The 18,615-nt window shown below is 34.7% G+C and overlaps 4 protein-coding genes across 16 annotated transcripts in view; all 4 read right to left on the bottom strand.

The window, feature by feature from the left end:
- Positions 1-28: 28 nt before the first annotated feature.
- Positions 29-2,062, bottom strand: LOC137584007 (luciferin 4-monooxygenase-like). Its single transcript, XM_068299222.1, has 3 exons — positions 1,848-2,062; positions 1,282-1,793; positions 29-1,223 (listed from the first exon to the last, which is right to left on the bottom strand). The coding sequence occupies exons 1-3, from the start codon at positions 1,989-1,991 to the stop codon at positions 266-268; spliced, it is 1,614 nt and encodes a 537-aa protein (XP_068155323.1). The 5' UTR covers positions 1,992-2,062; the 3' UTR covers positions 29-265.
- Positions 2,063-2,222: 160 nt separating this feature from the next.
- Positions 2,223-4,370, bottom strand: LOC137584003 (luciferin 4-monooxygenase-like). Its single transcript, XM_068299218.1, has 3 exons — positions 4,047-4,370; positions 3,473-3,984; positions 2,223-3,409 (listed from the first exon to the last, which is right to left on the bottom strand). The coding sequence occupies exons 1-3, from the start codon at positions 4,257-4,259 to the stop codon at positions 2,452-2,454; spliced, it is 1,683 nt and encodes a 560-aa protein (XP_068155319.1). The 5' UTR covers positions 4,260-4,370; the 3' UTR covers positions 2,223-2,451.
- Positions 4,371-4,460: 90 nt separating this feature from the next.
- On the bottom strand, positions 4,461-7,102 carry Acsx2 (Acyl-CoA synthetase X2). Its single transcript, XM_068299219.1, has 3 exons — positions 6,942-7,102; positions 5,955-6,876; positions 4,461-5,890 (listed from the first exon to the last, which is right to left on the bottom strand). Exons 2-3 carry the CDS (start codon positions 6,632-6,634, stop codon positions 4,912-4,914), a joined length of 1,659 nt encoding a protein of 552 aa, XP_068155320.1. The 5' UTR covers positions 6,635-6,876; positions 6,942-7,102; the 3' UTR covers positions 4,461-4,911.
- A 279-nt stretch (positions 7,103-7,381) lies between these two features.
- The window catches only part of GluClalpha (glycine receptor alpha 1), a 38,909-nt gene continuing 27,675 nt past the window's right edge, over positions 7,382-18,615 (bottom strand). For 2 of the 13 annotated variants that reach the window (XM_068301530.1, XM_068301529.1), the window contains exons 8-13: positions 16,434-16,586; positions 16,098-16,262; positions 14,470-14,576; positions 12,929-13,053; positions 11,695-11,799; positions 7,382-11,316 (exon numbers count right to left, since the gene is read on the bottom strand). In XM_068301530.1, coding sequence (XP_068157631.1) covers positions 11,307-11,316; positions 11,695-11,799; positions 12,929-13,053; positions 14,470-14,576; positions 16,098-16,262; positions 16,434-16,586 — 665 coding nt within the window. In that variant the 3' untranslated portion in view covers positions 7,382-11,306. Of the gene's footprint in view, positions 11,812-12,928; positions 13,088-14,469; positions 14,577-16,074; positions 16,263-16,433; positions 16,587-18,615 lie in introns of those variants that run through there. The other 11 variants (XM_068301527.1, XM_068301526.1, XM_068301523.1 and 8 more) reach the window with 9 other exon arrangements.

Here is an 18,615-nt window from a genome sequence, read left to right on the forward strand (position 1 = left end):
TAAGCTGCCAAGTAAACGAATCAGGGTATAAATTTAACATGTGAAATTTATCTCATTAAAAAGGTGAACACAGAAATTATGCAGCTCGGATATTTGTCAATTCTTCAGATCGTCTAGATAAGTCCTCCGTTTTACTTCTTAACTCCTCTTTGAGTTGGTACATGTATATATATCTTAAAGTTATTTGTATATTCATTGGACCTTTTAAGTCTACATCACTTTTAATTTTTAAGAGATTGTGGCAATAATCACAGAAGTTGGGCATCTAATTTCTGTCCTTTACTTCCAAAAAATATGCTTTGGTTGCCATTCGATTTGTCTTGCCATTGGCAGATCGCTTTAGCTCATCGACAATTAAAGCACCACCATTCAACTGTTTGTATGTGGCATCTACATGTTCCATTACATAGTCGAGCACATCCTGGGCATGAAGATCGCTGCCTAGTTTCTTGACAACTGCTGCAGCTGCCTCATCGCCAGTGTATGGATTCCAGACTCCAAACACACAAACCTCGGCCACTTCAGGCATCTTAGAGATGACGTTTTCTATTTCATGAGGATAATACATCATCGTTTTATACTTTAACATATCCTTCTTTCGCTCTACGATATATAGAAAACCATCATCATCCATGTAACCCAAGTCTCCGGTGTGATACCACAGTTTGTCGTCGCGTATATGTTGCGATTCTTTTGGATTCCTATAGTAACCGTCCCAATACTGACCGCTGTAGATGCAGATCTCGCCCACTTCATCAGCTTCCTGAGCCTCGCCCTTTTTGTTGATTATCTTTAGCTTAAAACCATTTGTTAGACGGCCTGAAGAGTTTGGTTTCTCATCGAAATGATAGTTTACAGTAGCCAGAGTGCCCAGCTCGGTGAGTCCGTAAGCTAAATGCATGCAGTCCACACTGAAAGCACGGCGTAGCTTATGCTGTACTTCCAGTGAGCAACGGGAACCACCATAAGTAAAGTATCTTAGGCTCGAAAAGTCTGCCCTTTCGAATTCCTCAGAGTTAGACATCATTGCCAAATGTGCCGAACCTAGCAATGCCCATGTGATCTTGTATTTTTCAACGAGGTGACAAAAGTATTCGGCATCAAAACCGCAATCTGTTATAATACGGGTCGTGCTATAAACACCAGAAATAACTGCTGATAGAAGGCCCGAGAGCCAGTCTAGAGTGCTACTGCAAAACAGTACATCGGCAGTTGTCAGAGGTCTGAAATGAGAACAAAAGTTATTTCCACTTCAATATAACATAATTTACCATTTATTACGGGCTAGGATTGAGGATCTTTCGGCTATTGGTGATTGTTACAGCCTTTGGATCTCCTGTTGTGCCCGACGAGCAAAGTATGGCCAACGTTTGATCGTTGCCCTTTTCCAGGCGAGCAGTTTGGAACTTTTCCCCAACTGGTGTAGCTAGCAATTCATCAATACTAATCGAATCTTTTAAATGATTCCTCAAGGTAATGATTTTTACATCAAAATCTATGGTAGCATCGCGAACCTTCTCGTATTCATCCCCATCACAGAAGATCAAACGAGGTTTTGTTAGATTGAATTGCCTTTCAATAGTCTCATGATCGTGGAGAATATTAAGCGATTGGAAGGCTATGCCGTTAAAGAAACACGCATAAGTTATGGCAAATATATCTGTCGTATTTCTGGCTATAATGCCCACAACATCGCTTTGACTCAAGCCCTGATTACGCATATAGGTGGCCACTCGTATTGAGTTGAGAAGCAGCTCCTCGCGTGTCAGAATAGTATTTTCTGTGTCGGAAATCTAGATAAATAAATTCACATTAGAAGTTTTGAATCTTTAGTTTTCCAAACTTACCTGGGCTATTAGTTTTGGATGCCTTCGCATCTCTTCATAAATTATTTCCCCTATGGATAGATCAGGAGCAAAATAAAATGCCTCCGCGGGACCGCTCCAAACTTTATTATCTGCATCGTAGCTTGTCGCGGGCTTGAAATGCATATTCACTCCACTTAAACTTAGATGATGCTCTGCGGAAGCTGCAATCTTTGCAAATGCTGAAAAACATGTTTTCTTATGGGTTTTTATAGAAAAGCGCGAATTGTTATTGTATGATAAGTATTAGATAACTAAATTATAGTTGATCTCCTCTGTTTAACGTCACGAAAGTGCATTCAAAGTACAAGTGCTAGCAAATTATTAGATTAGATAGTATATTTTGTAGAGAAGTAGTTAGTTGTTGAGATTTGCAATTTATTTCACAAACAGTAATTAGAGAAATAAAAATTCTCCACTACGGAATGGACTACGTTGACTTATCGCATCATAATATGAGATTGGGCTATTTATAAACTCAGAAATATAACTTTAGATGAACATTTTGATTAAACGGAAGAATTTTTTAATACTGAAAGCAGCAGACTAAGAGCATTTGTACAATTTATATTAAACCTTCATTTAATTAGCTTCTGTCTTTAACTTGTAGGAAATAGTTTTTGGTGGCTATTCTATTTGTCTTGCCATTCGAACTTCTCATCAGGTCATCCACAATCAAAGCTCCGCCATGTAGTTGCTTATATTTGGCACCGACATGTTCATTCACATAGTCGACCACATCCTCAGCATGAAGTTCAGTGCCAACTTTCTTGACAACAGCAGCAGCTGCCTCATCGCCATTTATTTGATCCCACACGCCAAAGACACAGACCTCGGCCACTTCAGGCATTCTAGAGATGACGGCTTCAATTTCGTTGGGATAGTACATTATGTTCTGATATTTAAGCATATCCTTTTTCCGTTCCACAATATAGAGGAAGCCATCGTTATCCACATAGCCCAAATCGCCGGTGTGGAACCAAAATTTCGAATCGCGTATGCTGTGCGACTCTTTTGGATTGCCAAAATAACCAGCCCAATACTGTCCATTGTAGACGCAAACTTCGCCCATTTCATTGGGTGGTAGTGTTTCGCCTTCGTCGTTGATTATTTTCAGTTTGCATCCAGCTGCCACCCGACCCACAGAATTGGGTTTCTCATCGAAATTAAAGTTCATGGTGGCCATTGTACCTAGTTCGGTGAATCCGTACACAAAAAGAAGGCAATTGCTCTTCAGACGACTGCGTATTTGATGTTGAACCTCCGCGGAGCAACGTCCACCGCCAAACAGATAGTATTTTAAGCTTGAAAAGTCCGACTTCTCGAATTCATCGCAGTTCACTATCATAGCCATATGCGAAGGCGCTTGCAGTAGCCATGTGATCTTGTACTTCTCCAAAAGTCGAAGAAAGCGAGCTGGATCAAAAGGATTGTCAGCTATAATTCGTGTGGTGCTATAAATTCCTGATGTAACTGTAGTCAGTAGACCAGTTATCCAATCCAAACTGCTGTGAGTGTATTGGATATCATCTGTCGTCAAGTTGCTAATAGGAGTGCAAATTTCAATAAATCACAAGCGTCAAGATCACATCATTTCGAGTACTTACTAACTGCCGAAGAGAAGCTTTCGGCTATTTATGACAGTTACAGCTTTAGGTGTTCCAGTTGTGCCTGACGAGCAGAGTATGGCTAAAGTTTGATCGTTGCCCTTCTCTAGGCGAGAAGGTTCAAAGTCTTCTTCAATAGGTGTAGACAAAAGCTCATCAATGCTAATCGAATCACTAGTATGATTTCGCATTGTAATAATTTTTACATCCAATTCCTTGGTAGCAGCTCCAATCTTCTCGTATTCATCCCCATCACAGAAGATCAAACGCGGTTGGGTTATGTTGTAAAGCTTCTCAATAGTGTCCTGTTCGTAGGCAATATTAAGGGAATGAAAAGGGATGCCGTTGAAGAAACAGGCATAAGCTACAGCAGAAATGTGTGTAGTATTTCTAGCTATAATGCCAACAATATCCGATTGATTCAGGCCCTGATTACGCATATAGGTGGCCACTCGTATGGAGTTAAGGAACAAATCCTTTCGTGTCAAAGTAGTATTCTCCGTGTCAGATATCTGAAAAACGAGCAGGATAATGAAGTTAGGATGTTTTTATTTTTACTTGCTGAAAATCTTACCTGGGCTAATTGATTGGGATGTCGTCGCATCTCATGGTGAATGATTTGTCCAATAGATAGCTCTGGATTGAAGCAGTCCACTTCACTAGGACCCCTCCAAATTTTATTATCAGCATCGTAGCTGGTCTCTGGCTTGTAAGGCATTTTTCCGTTGTAATAGTTGAGTTGAATTGGCGAGTGCGAATGATTGCACAATGCTGAGTCTTCAGCCATTTTATAGGCGAGAGACCGACTGTTGTTAGATAACCTTTGTATTTTTTTATTAATCAACGTAGTTGCGCATCTGTTGGCAAAATTACACTCTCATTGAGTGTAATCTAGACAAACAAGCCACTTGATCACTGATAAAGTCTCGTGAGACAATATAAATCTAATTGTAGGCTCCAAAGCAATGCATTCACATGTTACATGACATTGTCGGGGGCGCGTCTGTTATTAATTTATTTAGTCAAGAATATTGAAAGTGAAATTGCAATAGGCAGGATTAAGACCATCATTTACATTTACAACTGATAAATGTTCCAGTTTATCAACTTAATTTTATCTGCTTAACTTGCAAGTTTGTTGCCTTCTGGTGAAATTCCGTTTGTAAAATCTTCTAATATGTAACGTCATTCTATGAAAACTTATGTAATGTGTTGTTCTTTTTGGTATCATGGGAGATTAGAAAGTCAAGTGACTTTGAGTTTATACTATGATTTACATATTCAAAAATAATGTGTAATGCCAACACTTTCAAGTTGTGCTATCAGCTTCAACAGGGGGGCTATAATATCATCTTCTTTCGTTTCATACATACTAACTACAAATGTGTATATTCTTTGTTTTTCTTATCAGCCCAGAGAAGAACAAACTTTCTGCTACATCATTGTTTTGATGTTAAGTTACAGCGCTGAGATTCATTGAGATAGGCTGCCTTAACAGCCTGACGGTTCACTTTACCATTGGCGCTTTTTGCCAGTTGTTGGACAATTTGAATGCCACCGTTTAGCTGTTTATACTGAACGGGAATATTGTTGAGGACAAATTCTTGCACCTGAGAGGCGAGAAGTTGGCTGCCAGGTTTGGGCACAATAGCAGCGGCAGCAGCATCACCTTCGGTTTCATTCCAAATGCCAAAGACACAGACTTCCGCCACATTACGCATTTGCGCAATGACTTCTTCCACTTCGTGGGGATAGTACATCATGCCCAGATATTTGAGCATATCCTTTTTACGTTCCACAATATACAAATAGTTATCATCATCGAAATAACCGACATCGCCAGTGTGAAACCAACCGGCCGGATCTTGGATTTCAGCAGTGGCCTTAGCATTGCCATAATATCCTTGCCAGATTTGTCCGTTGTGGCAAAAGAGTTCACCCATTTCCTTGGGTCCTAGATTTCTGCCTTCGCCGTCAACGACCCGCATACGAATGTTTGCCATCAGACGACCTACAGATGTCGGTTTGGAATCAACATTGTAATTGCTTGAAGCGACTGTTCCCAATTCGGTAAACCCGTAGGCATTGCGTAATATGCCCTTGGCTTGAAGAAACGATTGCATCTTCTCCAGAGTACCCACCAAACAGTGGCCACCAGCAAAGAGAAGATGACGCAGACTAAGCAATTGTCTAGCCTGAAGATCAGGTGCGTTGGCCAGCATGGCTACATGTGAGTTAGCCAATACAGTCCAGCTGATGCCGTGTTGGTCACACATGTCCAAAAAGTGAGCAGTGCTAAAGATTTCCTTAGATATGAGACGCACTGTGCCATAAACACCCGCTGTTACCAGACTCAGCAATCCCGTCAGCCAATCCAAAGTGCTGGGCGCATATTGGACATCATCAGCGTTAAGATAACTGTAAAATATATATTAATCAGTTTTATTGTTCTGATTTAAAACTTGTAAGACCAACAACTCACCTGTAGGCTTCAAACAGCTTGCGGCTATTGGAAATAGTCACTGCTTTAGGAGTCCCTGTGGTCCCTGAAGAGCAGAGAATAGCCATAGTTCGATCGATGCCTCTCTCGAATTTGGTAGGTTCGTAGCTTTCACTTAGCTTCACTTGTAGTAGGTCCAAAATATTTGTAATACCCTTCACATCACCATCTATGATTATGACCTGAGCATCCAAAGACTTGGCTATATCGTTGACCTTTTGGTAGTCCTTGGCATCGCAGCAAATGATACGTGGTTTGGTGATGGCAAACAGGTTGCTCACAATCTTGGTTTCAATATTTGGATTGACTGCATGAAATGGTGTTCCATTGAATAGACAGCCATAGGCCATTGCAGCCAGATGGGTTGAATTCCTGGCCATAATGCCCACAATATCCGTAGTTTCGATGGTGGTGGTAACAAAATTGTTGGCCCTCAGGTAGCAACTCACTTTAGCTGCATTCTGCAACATTTGCCGACGGGTGAGACGCGTATTTTCCGTATGCGAAATTTGAAATATCCTTTGAGGTTCACGTTGCAATTGCTTGAAGATTATTTGACCCACGGTCAAGTCATCGTTAAAGTAGCTTTGTTCGCTGCCACCGCTCCAGATCTTAAGTTCGGAATCGTAGGTTGTGATCGGGAAGCCGTTCAAGTCGCACATTTTCACGATTTCGATTGCAAATGCCAACTGCAGATCACCGGACGAGGACGGATCTATTTATGTAAGTGCTCCCACAAGGCAATTGCAACGGAAATTTTGCTGATTCATCATGCACACATTGCAGTCGGCACGCTATTGTCATCTTTGTATTTACTGCGATTATCGGAACGATCGTTCAATATTAAATTAGTGGGCAATTTAGCGGGTTAAAGTGTCTCAACTAACACGAAATCATTGTTTAACTATCAATAGGGGAACAAATAAGAGGTTACTTAGGTTAAGCAAATCAGAGTTTTATTCAACTCACGCTTTTTTAATTAGCTATGAAACTATGAAACTATGGCCTAAATAATGTTGACTCGTGCTTTGTAATCAGAAGTCAACTTGCAAAATAAATACGGCTTAAAACTTTCCACATCTTCTTATCAAAGTGTTTATATATATTCTTAAGTAATTTTTTCCTTTTTTTTGGCGCACAATTTCAACTTTCGTACAGATAAAGTGGTGAATAACACTCATTTTGTATTGAGGTGAAATTTGTAGCGTTGAAGCGGCAATTGGCAGAACCTAACAGCGCCATCTATTGAAACGGTAAACACTCACCAACCGTTTCTTTATGAAAAATAAAAGCTGTTACAAAATTTCCAAGTGAAATGAAATTCCCTGACCTACAGAATAAAAATTTACCAGTTTGTTGAAGCCTTTCTGGACTAGATATCCTTCCAATTAAACAAGATTAAAGTCAAATTGGTATTCGATTTAATATCATTTTGTGTATTTTGGTTTCATTTTATTTATAAACATTTCACAAACATTTTTCGTAGGTTTTTTTTTTTTTTTTTTTTGGGGTTTTACACATTTATTTTCCATTTGGTTTACGTTTTTTTTCTCCTTTTCGGGCGACAACAATTATTTCAACTATTTTGTATAACTATACTACTAATTTTCATCCATTCTCACCTCCATTGTGTTTGTTCTTTGTTACCGGATTGGAATTCGTCGTTTTTTATATTTTTAAATTTTTGTTTTTTACTTTGGCGTTGCATTCTGTGTTTGGTGTACTGAGATTATGTTCTGTTGGTTTTTTTTTTTTTTTTTTTTTATATTTATTTCAAAACGCATGATCTTAATTTTAGTATGCTAATTCTTATATGTTGTTTGCCGTAATTTCGTAGGTGTGTGTGTGTGTGTTTGTGTGTGTCTGAGTGTGTTCACTTAACTTCTATAAAGTAAGGTGATTTGCGGTGTTTTATTGATTCGATTTCCATGTTATATTTGTGCCTTTCTTCACTTTTGTATTTACAATAGAAAATAAAAGGTATTTGTTTTTGGTTTTCTGAAGATTTGATTGTTCGAATTTTGGCTAGAATCGTTAGCCCGAATCCTGTTTTTTTTTTTTTTTAACCTTTGTTTAGTTGGTTATGTTTTTTTTTTTTTTTTCTTTGTGGAAGATATGTGCTTATGATTTATATAAATTTATTCTTCATAATTTTCTCTCAATTTGTGCAGGATAAAGTGTTTTAATTTGTTTTTTCTTTAATATTTGAGTGTAGTGGAGCTTGGGGAGTGATTTGAAATTGAAGTGAAGTTAGTTTAAGTGATTTGAATGGCTTTAGTAGTTTAGTATTGTTGAATGCTCTTTCTAGTCTATTCAAAACGCATTTCGCACTGCGCCGTATCTCACTTAATCTCTAAACTTATCAACTAAATTCTTGGCTTTTGCTTTGCTTGTTGTTTAAGATCATCATTTAGATTTTAATTCAAAACTTGTAAGTCTTTTTTAGAACGCATCTATAAAGTTGTGCACTTAACATGTTAAATGACATTTACATACATATATATCTCGATTTTTATTTTTATTTTTTTTTTTTTTTTTTTTTTTATTTGAAACTATTTACATTTAAAATAAAACTGGACTGCCGCTGCTGCTGCTGGAAATGATAATTGACCAAATTTGAGAAAAATGTCGTCAACTGAAAGCAGCATACAACCTAAGTATGTATAAATACAATTATCAATTAATTGTTAAGCCCCAAATTAAATGAATAATTTACCCATTTCATCAACACTATTTTAAATACAATGGCAGATCATTTTTGAGCCGAAAATCAATCCTAGATAAAGCAAGTTTGTAGTTAACCTGGCCAAAAGATTGGTTTGGATCCCACTAAGAAATTGATTGATCAACAGTAAACACTTTGATAACAGTCTTTTGAGCCTGATTGTTGTTCTCTCTCTGTCTCTCTCTCTTCGTGTATGAGTCTAAACCAAGAGATTAAATCAAGTTATTGTACTAACCAACTCATCAAGAAGAATCTTTAATAGATTACCTACTATTTTCTTCTGACAATGGTATGAGCTCATTTATGAGTATTTTCAAACAGAAAACGTATTCGAAAAAGATTCGTATATGATCAGAAACATTCCGTCCTATTCTTGTTTGGTTTTTTAGATAGTTTTCGCAGGATTTTCCATATCCCTTTTAGATGTTTAGTTAGCTTCCAACAGATCTGCAATTGTATATTACAATCGGTAGTTCCGAAATTCGTTTTCTTTTTTACTTTTAAATTGTATTCTTGTAGTACAGTTTATCAACACTCTGCTACTAGGCATCCTCATCATTAAATCATCTTCATTTACTATTTGCTCACATTTAAAAACCCTGTATGTTCAATAGCTTTCATATACAATACAACTAGTTAGAATATTTGTTTTGTTCTCGTTTCTTTTTTTTGTTTTTCGCCTTGTTTTTAATTGGTTTTGTTGGCACAACTTTTACAACATTTATTATTCTTATTAATGGGTTTTCCATTTTCGATTTGTTTATTTTTCTCTATTTTTGTGCTATGACAACAGTTATTTATGTATGATCATATTTTTTCCTTAGTTTTGGGAGGGGGGAGTGGCTAGGTTTTTGGGTGTCTCTATATAATATTATTTATGTTAGCATGGATCTTTCATTTTATTGTTTAATCTTTTGTTTGTCTTACCTTTAGTTTTAGGAAAACAAAAGTGAATAAACGAAATGTATAGAGAAAAGAAGCAAACCAAAAAAACGAAATGAAAGCAGACAAAACAAGCTTAAAGTGAAGTAGAAGAATTAGGAGAACTACGAATAAAAAATATATTTATTTTTTGTTTTGGTTTTTCTTTATGCTATGTAGAATTCATTATCTAAAGATATTTGTTTTAGTTTTTTATTTTGTAAATTGATTTCATTTGGTTTGTGGCTGATTTTGTTTTGTTTTTTTTTTTTTAGGATATATTAAAGAATTTTCGCATACAAAAAGGCACTTAAATAATTAACAAAAAAAAAAAAAGAGATAACTAATATTATTTTAGTATATATTTTGGTTGCGTTTCTCATTAATAATATAATAAACTACTTGATAAACTATTGTTGTTTTGGTTTTGACTTTTCTGTTTTTTATTATTTGTTGTTATTTTTTTGTTTTTAGTTTTGTATTGTCTGTTATAAATGGTTGATGGTTTTTCATTTTGTTCGCTTTAATGTAATTGATAATTCTACTTAAGGAAATGAACTAACTAGCTAATCAAGGATTATACCATTATTATTATTATAATTGAAAGCTACTTAAAAACGTAAACGTTGGTTAATTGAAATTGTTTAAAAGGCAAGCTAAAAAAGAAAAGTTTTTTGGTTCAAAAAGTATCCAAAGAAAATGGTGAAAAGTGGCAATTCTAATAGAGAGATTATTTAACAAAATTAACACTTGCAATACCCACCAGTTTTTAAGTATACATGTTTACTATTTTTTAAAATAACAATGTATAAAAATAAAAGATATTTTGTTTTTGGAATTGTGTGTTTTGAGAATTGATAGGTTTACGTTTTTTTTTTTTGTTTCGATTAAATTTTATTACTTAATTTGTGGTTGTTGTTGTTGTTGTGTGAACATAATTGAATTTGCCTAAAGTTGTCTCGTTTGTTCTTGGTTTTTTTTTGTCATTTGTTTATAATCTAAACTTAAATTTATCTACACGCTTTATACAGTTAGAATCATTGTTGGTTTTCCTTTTGGTTTTTGTTAAAACTAATGTTTTTGTTTTTGTTTGGCTTAAAACTTATATTGTATGACATATTTACAAAACGTCGAATTTTAGCTACGACACTTTTCACTTTTTTTTGTTTTGTTTCGTTAATTAATTACAGCTAACTTAGCTCAATGTTGTGTTGTTGTTTGTGTATGTTTAAGTACAAATTAATTAATGCCAAATAGTGTTTAATTGAAATAAAACGAGTTTTGATTTGAATTTGTCGCTTGTTGGGTTTAATAATTATAAATTACGTGTAACAAATAAAGTAAAAATTGTGTTGGAACAAATCGAACTGCAAAGCGTTCGTAATTGAAATTGAATTAATTAATAACATTTAACTACTATGCAGTCATACTTGATCAATTTTAACTTATAGTTAATGTTAATTTCATTTAATAATAGAATTCTTCTTGTAGTTGTTATTATTATTATTTCTCTTTCCGTTAGTTAGTTAGTTTACGTTTCCCTTTTTTTTTAATTTTTTTTGTTTTTTTTGTTAATTTTGTTAATTTTGTTTTAGTGGAAGTGCCTTGAAGCCTTGAGGCCTTCTGCCTTTTGTTCTTATTCTTTGTGTTCTGATTTTAATCTCATCTTTGGATTCTACATAGCCGCTTTAGAAGGTCCTTTATATTGTAAAATTCAATAAAATTATATGGTATATATATTTTTTGTTCGTTTTCGTTTTGTTTTGTTTTTTTTTTTGTTTTTTTTCGAAAATGAAGCCAACCAAGCCAAAACACAACCGAACGAAGCAAGGAAGTGGTAGAAGAAGATGTACATAGAAGAAGGATAAATCAATGCAAGTAAACGATAATGAAAAGGAAATAAGAAAAAAAAGTCGAAGAATTTGATTAGTACAATTCGATTTGCATCCATATTATGTTTAGTAGGTTTTGCCAACTTTCTGCTGGCTGCTTTTCTAATTAGATATCAGTTGGATTGAGTGATTAAAGTAAAGGTAAAGTAAATTAAAGTATTTTGTAGTAAAAAGCGGCATTTACTCATCCTCCTCCTCTCTGAAGAGATATGTACTCCAGTAGACCAGATTGAAGAGCGCAAAGACCAGCGGGAAGGTGATGCGGGATATAACGTCAATCCTCTTTGATCTAGAACATTGTCTTTGGATAGATATTCAACACGAACGAAACAGATTAATTGATCATCTAGAGATTGGCTTTTTGATTTGTGATTTGTATCTTTTTTTGGTTTTAGTTTACTTTGTTTAATATTAATTGTGTAATATTTTTTGATTCTTGTTTTTTTCTTTTTTTGGTTTTTATCAGTTTGTTTGTTTTAAAAGGAATCAAATAAAACTTTTCAAAAGAGAGCTACGTGCCAAAATTAGAAATGTGCGACATTAGAAGGACTGTAAGATCTACTAAAGGATTAAGCTAAACATAGGAATTCTTGGATTATTGATATCAAGTTTACGAATTTGAGTTTATTATTATATACTTTCAAAATGAATGAATTCAAAATGATTTTTATATAATTTTTGTAAACAAAACAGTTAAGAAATATAATGTGATTCGTTTTCTAATGTTTGGAAAAATTTGGCATAAATTCGAAATATATTTTTTATATTTTAGATCAACATTTCTTTTTTAAAAAAACGCAAGGAAGAAAATTCTTAACTTAAATCTTTAAGTCTTTAACCTCTCTAATTAATAGAGTCTGTTAATATCAATAATCCATGGGGAAACTTAAATTTTTATCTACAGAGCAAAATACAAAGGAAAAGAAACGAAACAATTTTTAAAACAAACAAATCGAAAATGTAATACACAATAATTAATTAATTAAAGCTTTAGCCAAATGGCGTTTAAATTCAAAATTTAGTAAGCAAATTGTTTTTGAAATGAATAATATAAATTGTTTTCTTTTACTTGACGTGGCAAATCATCAATAAATTTCATTGGCAAGCATTTCATAATGAAATTATAGCGAGCAAAATATAAAACGGCAAGCAAGCGGATCAGCAATATCGGTTTTTTGGTTTTGATTTTGATTTTTGGTTTTTGGTTTTCATTATTTGTCATATTTGATGTTCTCTGATGACACAGGAATTGTGGTTGGTGGTTTAGCAAAACGATTTATAAAGAGTTTTTCAGAGAGATAATAGTTATAGTAATATTCACAACATCAAAAAGGAAATCCATCAACTACAAAAACTATTAATAAGTGAAATTGAACACAATTGAACTAATCGATTTCGGTTTGATTAGCCGTCATTACCTTGTTGGGAACTTGGATAGCCAGGTTTTGCAGCAGTTTGGACGTTTCGGTGCCTGCATATGAACCTCGCACTGCAATCGCTTCTCCAATGCCAGAGGATCGCCAGGATGACGGACCAGCGGTTTCTGCAGAATGCCACCGCGTGCAAATTGCGATGCCGTTTGAGATGAAAGTTTCGATTTGAAGTTGATGCAAATGATGAGAATGAAATGGTGATGTGGTGGTGATGGGTGGCGTTAGCGGTGGTTAACATGAATACAATGGTTGAGGTTCAGGTTGAGGTTGAGGTTGAGATGGTTGCGGATTGATGGTAAATGCAATGGCATGTGCGTAATTTGATTTAATTTCGTTGCAAATTTTTCATTCATTTCCGGTTGAGTGGTTCGATTCGATTCAGTTTGGTTTTGTTTGGTTCGGTTGCCAGCGATGGTTTTCATGATGGTTGATTTTGATTTTGTTGGTTGGTTCGGGTGGTTGGTTGGTTGGTTGGTGGGTAGGAAGTTTCATTTTGCAGTTTATTTGTGGTTTGTTTTTGGTTAATTGTTGTTTTTGTGCACGTTTGAAAAAAGTTGTTGAATTTTGTGTTTTTGTTTTTGGTTGTGTTGTGATAATAAGAAGAGGCAAATATAAAAAGGAAAAAGTTGTTTTAATAGTTTTATCATAACAATTTGTTTGCGTTTGCCAATTTCAGTCATTTTATCGTTATATATTTTAAATAATTAAGAAACACACAAAACAAAAATCAAGCCAATAGATTAAAGTTGATGGCCCACATCTGACAGAGGAAATTGTATTGTCTTTTTTATTATTTATTAACAACTAACTTGGAGAAACCCCCATCCATCAATAGAATCTGCTAACACTTGTAGAGTTTATATAGAATATATCTTATCGATTATCATAATTGGAAATCACGCAAATGATAGGGCTCCCCCTTTAACAGATCAGGTCAGATACTGGACTCTAGGGGTACACTAATTTGCACATCCTCCAGAAGATGTGAATGGAATGGACACATTGTGGAAATTCCTAATCCTTAGTGGGTGTTTTAAGGAAGACAACATAGTGAATCAAAAAGAGGTTTCACCTCTATTTCTGAGGCACCTAATTTCTTAACTAAGTCTCTATCCATCTTCAATTTAAGGGAATGCAGCAATTAAGTAAGTCCAAAAATGTTAGACTCATTTAAATGCTTTGACTATGTTAAACGGAAGTTGGTGAGGAAAAAAGGTTTTTAAATTAGTTAAGCTTTGCTACTTAAGGATGGCACAAAACTTATCAGAAACTAGAAGAGCTTAAACATAAGATTGATTATCTTTAATCTAATCAGAAACTAATCAGAAACTGAAATTGATTAAACTGAATCTTCAGATTGATTAACTTTCATAGTTTCAAGAACCAAGCGATATTTAGTTATTATACCTCCACAACATGGCTTAAGAACCTGCGCCTTTTGTATTATATCCTGTCTGATAATCCCCCTATTATTCGTAGAGTTAAACTTATGTAGGCTTATATTATGTAAATCAAGAGGTAAGTACCATTGCGAATGTTGCATTGCTATCTGTATCGAGCAGATCTGATGCAGCATCTAAGCTGGCCTGCTCCAAATCACGACGTTTCTTTTTCATGTTCTCCTTATGCATGTCTGCGGCCCGATCCGTATATATTATATATGTATATATATATAATTTGAAATTGTTGCATGTGATGGAAAATGTTGGACAAGAATTTATTTGTTCCACAAAAGTTTTGCGAATTTGTTTGTCAAATTGTGTTGTTGTAATTTACAGTTTTGTGTTAATAGTTTGTTGGTTTATTTTGTTGTAAAGATGCATAGCACACAGTTATACAGTTAGACAGCGATAGACAGTGAGTTAGACAGAGAGAGAGAGAGAGAGGAGACAAAGAGAGAGAGAGAGAGATAGCCACACATACAGAAACATTAAATAATTTGAAATGTTTGATTAGTAAATAAAAAGCAGGAAAATCAATATTATTAGTGAAAGAAAATCAAGGGAGGGTGTGTGGGACAGTGGACGGGGACAGGGGTTGTTGTTTTTTTTCGAGGGAAAGAGAAATGATAATTGTTTTATGTTTATATCACACACAGCAGTTAGTTTTTTGGTTTTTTGTAGTTCCATATATATGTGTATAGATATATATATATGGATATGCATATATATGTATACACAGGCAATTAAGACAACAGCAAAAAAACACAAAAGGGAAAATAAAATCAGAAATGATAAATATATATAAATATGTATATAGACCAATTTGTTAAATTTGATTTTTGGTTTTTTTTCAAACGCGTTTTCATGGTTTTAAGTTTCATTTTGTTGTGTTCAATGTAAAAGGGTTTTTGTGCGAGTGTGTGTGAGTGTGGGTTTGTATGGGTGTGTGTGTGTGTGTGTTGATTTTGATGAATGTCAATGGCCGCAGAATGAAATAAGAGAGTGAAATAAAAATGGATTAGTATAAAAAGAAATCACATTTGTCTTCTTGTTCTATTTTTTTTCTTTGTTTATTTTATATAAAAAGTGAAAAAAGAAAATACGAATTGAGAAAAATCAATGAAATGAAAAATGGAATTTTCAAAATAATTATATATATATTGTACATTTAAGAATCTATACTATATCGTAGACTACTGTGTAAAAATCGTTAGTATATTACAAAAATGACCGACTAAATTGGTTGACCAAAAAGCCTTTTGTGGGGTAGAGCCACTCCGAGCCTGTTTCTGTTTCTGTTTATGTATGGATGTATTTCTGTGTATGTGTGAGGAGTGTGAGTGTGTGTCTGTGTGAGTGTAACGATTAAGTACTGTTTTATGCGTTTGTTTGGCAGCCAAACATAATTGATTTTCATCATCATCATCATTTGTTTTATCATATTAATATAATACAATTTAATTTATGCTTTGTGTTCTTTTTTTTTCTCTCGTTTATGACACACACAGACACCAACAACAATAAACAAATAGAAAATAAATGAAAAAATATACATATACATACATACAATATATAAGTAAGTATACATATATGAAAAATATATATGATCAAAAAATTAGAGTAAAAAATAGATAATAAACACCATCGATTAATACATTTAAGTTAGTTTGTTAAAAAGCATATCAAATCTCAATTACTAGCTTTATTCAAACCTGAACGGGAGGCATAGTTCACCAGGGCGAATTCGAGCAGTGCCCCAAAGACGAACGTCAAACAGACGCCAGTCCAGACGTCAATTGCCTTCGTATAGGATACGGGTGGCAGTGAGGCATTAATGCCCGATGTTTGGGTAGCCATTGTCAGCAGCGTGGTGACACCTGAAATGACCGAAAACAAACGGAAAAGAGAGGAAGAAAGGACCCGCAACAGCAGCAGCAATTGAATTAATAAAACAATATGTATATTTGTATATATGGAAAAAAGAACCCCAATATTTGTTCATTACAAATTTCCCATTTTTCATTCGTTTCTGTTGGTTCTGCACTTACCCAATGATACGCGAGCTGGCACTGCGCCTTGATCCAGCCAGAAGGATACCCATGATACAATGACCAACATACAGCAAGGTATATAAATTTGTATTAAGTAATATGAGAATTCTCGCTTGAATAGTAGATCGACTTTGAGGCAACTGTATTCACCTATGAGTATACAAGGTACATAAAGAATTGTGTCAAACTTAAAATGTAATTGGGAAGGAGTTTAGTTTCTTGTTTGGTTTCTTTTTCTGTTTGTTTTTCGGTTAATGCATTTTCTGCATATATGCATACATATATGTACACGCGCACACACACACAGAGAGTGAGAGAGAGAGAGACAGCGAGAGAGATAGATACATATCCAATATTAAATTTTGTACAAGATAAAATAAACAAAATGCCATCCAATAGAAAATATAAATTGCTTTTGAAATTTTTGCCAGAACACAAAAAGGAAAAGAGAAATAAAAACATAAAATTCAAATTTAATCACATTTATAAACAGTTTTTAAAATTTTGTTTTTTTTTTTTTTTGCAAATTTCATATGTACAAAGTATGAACTAAAAGAAAATATTTATATGTATGCACAAAGACGCTGGGTTTGGTTCTGGTGAGGGGCGGGGTTGGGGTGGGAGGTAAGGCACAAATTGTATTTACAGGTTTTAGAGGTAAGTCCAATTTAGAGTTAGTGCGGAATTTCCACGACTTGACAGTAACAAACTGCAAGAAGGAAAAGCTTGCAGAAGAAATATGGCATTCTGAGATTAGAGTCTTTGGCCATTCTTTGGCAGTTTCTAATTACCACGAATGATTGGATGTCAATAGTGGGCCCAGAGGGATGTTTCATTGTCCGGTATTGTTCAATGTTTTGCAATTAAGATCAACAGAGTGAGAAATCCCCAACTGAGAGTGAAAATTCTTTGATATGCAGTTAAGAGGATTTGCCATTGTATTCCATGACAATGAAGTGAAAGCAATAGAAGTAACTTGTTGAAAATCTAATTTTCATGTGGGAATAGTTTTTAGAGGAATCCTTAAGTTCTGTTGGATCATTCCGCAGTATCTCTAAATGTGACTGATTAAACAAAAATGTCGCGGCAGGGCAGGGGAAAGGGAGACACTCAGAGAGTTAAAAAATTATAAAATAAAGTGTAAAACGAAATCGCATCATAGGCAAAAAGTATTAACATCAATTCAATTTTTGTTTTGTAATTTTTTTCTTTCGTTTTTTTGGGTGTATGTAAATTGTTTTTTTTTCTTTTTTTTTTTTTTTGGCAACAAAAATCTTAACGGAAATGAAGTTCGTCGACTTTTGTGTGTTCTTTGCTTGTTGCTGTTTTTGCTTATTTCCGCCATAAACACGCCCCCATGCCACACCCACACTCCCAGCCTCTAGGGGCATATGTGAGCTTGGGGCCACGCCCCTTTTTTGCTTGTCTCTTGTTTTGGGTTTGGGCTTCATTTCCGTTAATTTGTTGGCAAAGCGTTCCATACTCTTCAAGACAAAGTTGTTTATGATTTTACATTCTCATATTTTTCATGTTTCATTTTATTTGTTCGTGGGGTTTATTTTGATTTCCATTTTCCCCTCTTTTCGCTTTTCCTTTTATTTTGTTCTCATTAAATTTACTCTTTTTTGAGTTTTCATTCGCATTTGTATCTGTATCTGTAGCTGTAGCTGTATTTGTATTTGTATTTGTATTTGAACTGGGCTGCTTGTGGTTTATTTCCCTGGCTTTCCATTTGGCATCTGGCAGATTTCACACTGCGGCCATGGCTCCACACTTATTTGCCCACGGGAGCCATCAACGGCATCAGCATTTGTATGACGATCATCATCATCATCATCATCATCATCGTCATCGTCGTCATCATCATCAATCAAAATGCTGACTCCTCTTTGAATCTGTTGGGACGCTCTGGCTGGAATTGCATTCTCGCATTTGACTTTATGCAACCCCTCAAATTCTCATATGTATGTATTTCATACGAAAAGTTCTCATAGGAAGATTTATTAGAGATTAAATTAATAAAACTTTAAGTGAGCTAAGTTCTTATTTTATTTTTTGTTTGCAACAACTACCGCAAGTTCTAAAGTTTTATGTATGTATCGAATAATAAGGTAAATATGCGATTGAATAGAAATTAACTAATTTGGGGGGAAAATGATTTTTAAGGCTCATGCTACGA

Source organism: Drosophila tropicalis, unplaced genomic scaffold (assembly GCF_018151085.1).
Source record: "Drosophila tropicalis isolate 14030-0801.00 unplaced genomic scaffold, ASM1815108v1 contig_878, whole genome shotgun sequence".
NCBI classification, from domain to species: Eukaryota; Metazoa; Arthropoda; class Insecta; order Diptera; family Drosophilidae; genus Drosophila; species Drosophila tropicalis.